The sequence below is a fragment of the Austrofundulus limnaeus genome, unplaced genomic scaffold (genome assembly GCF_001266775.1).
Source record: "Austrofundulus limnaeus strain Quisiro unplaced genomic scaffold, Austrofundulus_limnaeus-1.0 Scaffold2619, whole genome shotgun sequence".
Lineage (NCBI taxonomy): Eukaryota > Metazoa > Chordata > Actinopteri > Cyprinodontiformes > Rivulidae > Austrofundulus > Austrofundulus limnaeus.
Genome location: NW_013955021.1, coordinates 5,449 through 14,030, shown reverse-complemented (window position 1 = coordinate 14,030; position 8,582 = coordinate 5,449). Strand labels below are relative to the sequence as shown.

General features: G+C 41.2%; 2 protein-coding genes across 2 annotated transcripts in view; both read right to left on the bottom strand.

Annotated features, from left to right (window-relative positions):
* Nucleotides 1-5,215: 5,215 nt before the first annotated feature.
* The window catches only part of LOC106511242 (sorting nexin-14), a 5,579-nt gene continuing 2,212 nt past the window's right edge, over nucleotides 5,216-8,582 (bottom strand). The window contains exons 4-6 of the mRNA XM_013999992.1: nucleotides 5,691-5,747; nucleotides 5,331-5,352; nucleotides 5,216-5,263 (exon numbers count right to left, since the gene is read on the bottom strand). Of these exons, the coding sequence (XP_013855446.1) occupies nucleotides 5,216-5,263; nucleotides 5,331-5,352; nucleotides 5,691-5,747 (127 nt within the window). The remainder of the gene's footprint in view (nucleotides 5,264-5,330; nucleotides 5,353-5,690; nucleotides 5,748-8,582) is intronic.
* On the bottom strand, nucleotides 6,559-7,457 carry LOC106511244 (stimulated by retinoic acid gene 6 protein homolog; the record flags this gene model as incomplete). The annotated part of the gene is given in 2 exon segments (XM_013999994.1): nucleotides 6,559-7,219; nucleotides 7,314-7,457. Coding segments are annotated over 2 exon segments (341 nt in total), but the record flags the coding sequence as incomplete, so codon positions are not given.

The window sequence follows — 8,582 nt, the reverse complement described above, 5'->3', positions numbered from 1 at the left end:
CTTTTAAGCACTGCCTCCATGTGACTGATACTCACATCACATGGCTATCGTTGCTTAGGTGTTTCCTGTAGTCCGCCTTCTTTCTTGCTGTTTGCTCAAACTCTCTAACTAGTTTCAGGCAATCCTGGCCAAAAACTCTCTTTTGCCTGAAACTCTCAGACTGAAGAAGTCTCTTGGAGGAGAGACGAAACGTTTCATTAGAGAAGAACCCGTCCAGAAGACCTAAACAATTTTTTTTCTTTTCGATTTTTTACCTGGACTGCTGAGATGCATCAGGACACAAAGTAAATGTTGACAAAAGATTCACTTTTTTATTTTCTAAAATAAAAAGCACGTATTATTGCATTCACAAAGCAGACAAAAGAAACGAAAGACTGACTTCAGGTCACGGTTTGATTTAATAACTTGCTGTGAAGTTATTATCCAGGAAGATTAGTAACCACCTTGGTGGAAACTGATTCTAATCAATAAATCAAATCAATAAGCTTACAGAATTATATGCTAAAACTCAGTATTTGATATTTTTAATATACAAAGTCAATGATTAAGTTTGAATAATTTAAATTATTCTGCAATAAAAATAATGAATTTGGGAGAAAAAAACATTGAAACTCACTTAAAAGCATTTCTGTAATATCACACAAAAGTCTTGACTCATCTCTCAATTCTCTATATATTTATGCTTCCAGACTTTGTGATTTTAAAGCGATCACAACCAGCCTTCTGCAGGTCTTTTAAAGTTTTATTAGTGTTTGACATTCTAGTTTAGTCCCGCGCCCACTGTCCAAACATTTCCAGAGAAATCTACAGGTGTGGGCCAGCTCTAGTGTCAAGCTGGCACTGCTGGCACGGCAAGTAGTTTGTCAACCCGATGTGGGCCAGATCTGGAAATTATAACACCGTTTCTGTGTCCCAAATCTGTCAATATCATCAATGGTCCGGTTGGTGGTTTGGTTTATGTAGTGCTGGCCTATGCATGGACCACCCTCTGGCAAACCACACCTGGGTAACCAAAGGCCAGTCAATCTTTGCTGTGCCTGCACCAAGTGTTAGTTTATTGTGTGGGCCAGAGCTGGGCCACAGTTAGCTCTGTGAGAATGTTCTGTATTAAGTCACTTAAATCCTTAAAATGAATCAATATTTTCAAGCATAAAACCTCTTAATTTGAGAATAAACCCATATTGACAACTTAGAAGAAAATAAACCATTTATTTGTTTTTGGAAAGCTATGTTTAGCAACTTTAGTTTAATATTAGCCTGGACCTAGCCTTCCTCACAGCTCTGGGCAAAGCAAAGCATAGAACAAGGGCTGGTTTTAACCAGGCTACTTTAATGTTTACGTATATTTACAACAAAATTACCACAAAAGAGATTTTTAGCTTAMCCAGCCATAATCCAATTTTTTTTTCTTTGAAAGACTGTCAGTACGCCTGAAGACAGATTAATTAACATCACCTTAACATTTTAAGTCTGTCTTCCGTGTTTAATTCGTTTAGAGGAGATCACTGTGATTTAACTTGTGGTACATCATCCCTAAAAACCACATTTTTTTCACCTTCATTGATAGTACGAACAAACAACTGCATCTATTTATTTAAGACTAAATAAGAGTTAGCTTTGACGGCAGCAATGTGTGACTCATTGAAAACGCCAAATTGAAACAGAACTGGACTAAAATTGATAAAGTACCACCGGGTGGAGGAGATACATCGTGGTTTAGCTTGTTGCTAGCTAAAGTTAATTCACCATCTTGTCGGTCATTAAAGCAAACGATACCTCGCTGCTTTAAGACCAGTGGTAATATTTCATAAGCCAAAAAAGCTTTTTTTTTTACCCGACACTATATAAAAGTCAGTACCAAAATTAGTACATGAAATTGTTTTTGCAATGAGAAAAGTACCTGTTCAAAGTGTCGCGCGTTCTTCTCTCTACAAACTCCGTCAAACTTTACGCTCTAAATGTGGAAAAATGGCGGCGGGACCCGCCCACTTCCTTCTTTTCAGCCAACTACAGGCTCGTTTATTGCGAATTTTCTTCGTCGAATTCTCACACACATAAATAACAAATATTTATATATATATATAATATTTTGCATATATTTTTCTGTTTTGTTTTTAAATCAATCGTGTTTTTTAAAAAAAGTAACGACGTAAAACTACAGATGCAAACCATGCTGCCTTTAAGTGCTGTCGGAAATTTTTATGCTGAAGTTACATAGTAGTTAAAAAGAGATTTTGAAGTAGCCCAGAAATAATGACATCATCGTGACATCTGTAGACAGTATTGTATGATGTATGCACAGGCTAATATTCTGATCAGAAAGTTTGGTATGTGCTCATCCTCTGTGAAGATAGCTCTTTTTAAAGCTTTTTGCACTTCACTTTACACGGCCCATCTGTGGCGAAGATACAAAAAAAGTAGCCTGCAGAAACTTTATGTGGCATACAATGATGGCATGAGGCTACTACTCAGAGTGCCTAGATGGAGCAGTGCTAGCCACATGTTTGTACATAATGCTGTCCCCACATGCGCAGCTGTGCTCAGGAACCAAATGCATGTCCAGGTTATCTGTGTCATGCAATAATGTAATTGCAATTTTAGTAAATCCTGTTTTTAGTACAGTGAGATTTTTCTCAAGATTGTGGAAACATTGGCATCATCATTTATTTGTGACTCAGTGAATATATCATGTTTATTTTTATTCTTTCTCTTATTTTGTTTTTACCTTTTTTTCTACTATGGACCTTTTTTGTGTCTGGAATAAAGATTGATTGATTGATTGATTGATAATGAAAACGCATAAAAATAAACTCGGACTTCGACCTAAATTGTTTCTTTAGCTTGCATCAGAACAAACTTGTGTTTTTGTTTAAACTGCAATCAAAAGTATAGATTTTCCCAGTTCTAATATTAATCCCATGTAGCAAATCAGACTCAGAATCAGCTTTATTGGCCAAGTATGTTGACACACACAAGGAATTTGTTTCCAGCTGTTGATGTCTCTCCAATACACATATACATATAAAATATATACAGTAGCGGAAGAACAATGATTTCTACAAAGCCAAGACAAACACTATATGTAGATTATATACATATAACATATGCATTGTATTTACAGTGAGTGTGCATAGGGTGCATGTATGGTAAAAGAGAGGTAAGGCATTAGTTGCAGGTCTAATGTTCAAAACTGTTCATCAGGGAGATGGCTTGTGGGAAGAAGCTGTTTTTGTGTCTGGTTGTTTTTGGGCCCAATGGCGCCTGCCAGTGGGGAGAATTTGAAAGACTGTGTCCTGGATTTGGAGTCTGTCATAATTTTCTCTGCCCGTTTCCTGGTTCTTGAGGCGTACAGGTCCTGAAGTGTGTTCAGGGGGAGCATCAAAGACTCTCTCAGCTGTCCTGATTGTTTGTTACAGTCTGTTTTTGGCCTGCTGGGTGGCCGCTCCTAACCAGACTGTGATGGATGTGCACAGGACAGATTCAATGACTGCAGACCCATCCTTTAGGGGCTCCTGTGCTGACTGTGCGGACACTGGAGGTTACCTCCCCCAGCCTCACTTGCTGTTCCCTGCCCGTCAGAAAGCTGGTGATCCACTGACAGATGGCAGGAGGTACAGTAAGTTTGGAGAGTTTGAGCTGAAATCTATGAACGGGATCCTTGCATAAGTCCTCAGGTGATCAAGATGTGGCAGGACGTAGTGCAGTCCCATGTTGACTGCATCATCCACTGACCTGTTTGCCCTGTAGGCAAATTGCAGGGGATCCAATAGGCCTCCTGTAACCTCCTTCAGGTGCACCAACACCAAACTTTCAAAGGTTTTCATCACCACAGATGTCAGAGCCACAGGTCTGTAGTCATTTCTTTGATGGTGGGCTTCTTTGGAATGGGAATGATTGTGGAGCGTTTCAGGCAGGAGGGAACCTCTGACACCTCTAGTGACTTATTGAAGATCGTGGTGAAGATTTGGGCAAGTTGGTCTGTGCAGGCTTTGAGGCAGGAGGGGTAAACACCATCAGGACCTGGTGCTTTCCTGGTCTTCTGTCTTTGGAAAAGACGACTCACCTCCTCGTCATGGATCAGTCTGGGTGACCAAAGGTGGGGGTGCAGTCAGTGGTTTGATGGGGGAAGATGTAGAGTTGCAGAAGTTAGGAGATCTCCCCCTCAAACCGACAAAAGAAGTCGTTAAGGTTATCTGCCAGGCCTTTGTTAGCTGCAGGGGGTTGGGGTGAGATCCTGTAGTCGGTGATGTCAGCGAGACCTCTCCACACTGATGCAGGATCTTTTGCTGAAAACCTGTTTTTCAGCTTCTCACAGTAGTTTTTTTTTCTCCTCAGTATTTTCCTGGTCTTATTGAACACGGCCCTGTTCCTACTTCTGTAAGCTTCAGTCTTGGATTGCCGAAGTCCTCTGAGTTTGATTGTGAACCAAGGTTTGCTGTTGCTGTATGTGCAGAAGGTCTTCAATAATAAGTGGTTGGTATTGGCCAGAATAACAAGCAGTGCCAGAGACCTGGACCAGAGACAGAACAGAGTCAGTGACCTGGGCCAGAGACATAACAGAGTCAGTGATCTGGACCAGAGACATAGAGTCAGAGACCTGGACCAGAACCAGGACTGGCTCAGATGGGTACCCACAGTCGGTAGCTTTAGGGGGTAGGAGGTGGGGGAACAGCAGGTCTGTCAGGGTTCTCAGGTAGAGCAGCTCATCTCTGCAGCTCTGCAGGGCCACATGAAGGTCTGAGCCGTACTCCTGCAGACTCGCCTGCTCCAAACTGTCCCCGACCTTGACTGAAGCTGAAAGACAAACGTCTGTTGGAAACTTGATGTATTCTGAGGTTTGTTCTCATCACGTCCTCCTGGAGGCGGTCCTACCTTTAGTTCGAGCTTTCGAAATAATTTCAACGTGCTTCATCACCGTCTTCATCACTTTGTCTGCAAACACAGCTGTGAGGTCCACCTGTCCAACAGGTCGGAGCAGAGACATCAGCTGAGATCAAAGCAAAGATCAAAGAAAAGATCAAAGCAAAGGCCTGTTTGAACCTGAGGGAGGGAGGGACTAACCTTCTGCGTTCGGCAGAAGAGCACCGAGGTAAAGAAACAAAACGAGGTCCTGACTTCATCCAAACACGCCTCGTCGTCCGTGATCTCCCTGAGAACACACAGGTTAGAGACCGCTCTCCAGGTCTGAAGGAAAACCTGAGTCTCGGGATTCTTCTCACTGGTACCAGGGAAACACGAACTTCTCCACAACCAGCTCAAACACCTGCAGGAAACATGGGTCAGAACCACATGTGGACATTTACAGACTGACACTGATCCTGCTGGACTACCTCTGTGACTGAAGAGTCCACCGGGCGGGTGTGGTAGAGTGGTTAGGGGAGTCGTCCTGGAACCGGAAGGTCGCCRGTTCDRTCCCCGTCCAGTCGACTCAGTCGTTGTGTCCTTGGGCAAGACACCTTACCCGCCTTGCCTACCTCTGGTGGTCAGAGGGTCTGGTGGCGCCTGTGTATGGCAGCCTCGCCTCTGTCAGTGCGCCCCAGGGCCCTGTGGCTACAATTGTAGTTTGCCATCATCAGTGTGTGAATGTGTGTGTGCATGGGTGAATGTCTGCAGTGTAAATCACTTTGAGTGTCCCTGATGGATAGAAAGGCGCTATATAAGTGCAGTCCATTTACCATTTACCATCCACCTTGGAGAAAACCTTCAGGTCCAACCAGGGCTGGTAGTTCTCCAGGAGCAATGTGGGCTTGTGGACCAGATCAGAACCATCAGAACCGAGTTCAACAACAGGCTCAGTGTTTAATACTGAAAATGATTTAGTTCCTTAAACAAGTTCAGTTTTAATTCAGTTCTGTCAATGATTACACAAATTAAAGTTTGTTCAGATCTGTTGCTTTTTTAATTTTTATCATGTTGGATTAATAAATACGGATCTCATCATGCTGAATTAATAAAAAATTTAGTGTGACCACACATTACCATATTGTGACAAAGTGGTATTTGTCTCATGTCCACGCTTATTCTTGTCAACATGCTTTAATGAGTAACTTACCCCAAAACTAACTTTTTTTAGCTGATAAACTGTCTAGAATGTGTCTAAAATGTTATATAGTACTGTTTCTGTGCTAATTTTGATGTTTTTGTGTGTATTTGTTCAAATCTGTAAYATTTGGTCTAAAAACGTGTTTTTGCTGCTCATTTGGGTAGAGCATGTTAGCCTACTGCTTACTTGCCTACTGCTTTAACTCGGCTTCAGACTGAATATATCACATAATTATGACTTAGCTATCTCATAATTATGAGATAGTAAGTCATAATTATGAGATAGCTAAGTCATAATTATGAGATAGTAAGTCATAATTATGAGTTGCTAAGTCATAATTATGAGATAGCTAAGTCATAATTATGAGATACAAGTTTTATTTATTTTTTCAGGGTGGCGGAAATGGGCTTCCATACAACATGAAACTGAAGTCATTTAAAATAATTTGTTCATCACTTTTTGACACAAAGAATGAGAAACACTTTGTATTTTAATTTTTAATTTCCATAGTTTAAACCAAAAATCAAATAAACACTCATTTCTTGTTTTTTAATACCCGTTTCCAAAATGAAAATCCAATGACCAAAACATACACTGACCTTATTTGACCCAGAAATTGTAATAATTAAAAACAAGGTTAGCTGTGTAAGTTGACCACTTTGTCATTGATTTTAAGACTCGTTAATTAATTTTATTGCATGTAAACATTGTCCAAAAGTGTGAGTGAGAGAGCCCATATCCATTATCTTGCGCTTGTTCTGAAGTCAAGTCGCAGGAGCAGCAGCTTGAGCAGGGAGGTCCAAATATCTCTTTCCACAACCATCTTTTCCAGCTCTTCTGGAAGGACTCCAAGCTGATAGTTTCAGCAGCGTGTCCTGTGTCTTCCCTGGGGTCTCCTCCCACTTGGACATGGAACACCTTGGCCTCCAGGTAGCGTCCAAATCACCTCGATTGGCTCATGTGTGGAGGAGCAGCGGCTCTACTCTGTGATGATGATTTCTGGTGTGGCCTGGTGGCTCTGTGTTTGTGACGCCATGACCCAAGCCCGGACCGTTGTCTCGGTCTGAGTAGACGATTGTTTCAGGTTGTGTTTTCTGAGCAGGATCAGTGAAGGGTTCTTCATTAATGTGTAACTCAACACCCAGCGCCTCCTGGCTCGGTTATTCAGAGTGGATGCTGGAAAATTAAAGGTGAAGAAGAAGAAAGTTTACATACACAACAGCTGAAAACTTGTAAATGACCATTTGTGGAGTAAACACGTGGCTCTAACCTGACAGAGCATTGTCAAATGAGGCGTATGTGGTTGTGTTTCGCCTCTCCAGCACATTGGACACCAGCAGCTGGCAGAAACACACCATGACAGGGTTGTTGTGGTAATGGTCAGCAAAGATCATCCCAATCCATGTGCTGTAGCCTGGGACATACAGTTACAACCACATGTAAACTAATTAGAAAAAAAAAACATACAGTAGGTATTTATAGAAAAATGCATTAAGGAACTAAAGGAATTATCTACAAATGTTTATTGGCCCAAAATATAGCTTAAAGGGCTGCATGGTGGCTCTGTTGGTGAAGCTGTTGCCTTTCAGCAAGAAGGTTGGCAGACCAAATCCAAGCCCTGGGACCTATTTGCATGTTCTCTCCATGCATGGTTTTCTCCAGGAACTTCGGCTTCCTCCCACAGACCAAAAACATGACTGTTAGCTAACTGCTGACTCTAAATTTGTCCCAGGTGTGAGAGAGTCTGTCTCGTTTGTCTCTGTGACCCTGTGATGGACTTGTGATCTGTGTACACCCCGTGACTGCCATGGGCACAAGAGACCCCCTGAAAGGAAGAAGCGGGAATAGATAATGGATGGATATCGCTTGAAGCTGAATGTAGCAGAAAAGCTAAACGTAACAAAACAGTAGCAAAACTTTCAAAATGCTAGCTAAATGCCAATTAAATCCAAAAGTAAGCTAAAATATATTTAAAAAGTATCAAAATTCTGGCTAAAAGATAAAAGCTTAAACTAGCCAAACAGTGTCTGAAAGCTGAAGAAAAACAAATAAGCTGAAAGTAGCAAAAAGATAAACTAAAGCAGTATAGCTAAAATCTAAAATGAGCAGATTAGTAGATAAAAGAGGAAGCTAGATAAACTGTAAAAATAGCAAAATGATAGCAAAAAGCTGAAAGTAGCAGAAGGGTTCCAAAAGCTAAATGTCTTGAAAATTAGCTAAAATCTTAAACAAGCACCAAAAATATTGCACAGCAGATTTTAAAAACAACAACGTTTTGAAGGAATTGAAGAGAGATCAGTGTTTGTGTACTCTGGGAAATTGTTTGTAAATAATGTTGAATATTTTGAAAGACAAAACTTACAAAAATCATAAAGTCAGAGAACTCATCTCCTGAAAGGCCTTTAAATGGTCTTTCAGTCTAGTTCTATAGGCTACRCAATCATGGGGAAGACTGCTGACTTGACAGTTGTCCAAAAGACGACCATCGACAACTTGCACAAGGAGGGCAAGACACAAAAGGTCATCGCTAAAGAGGCTG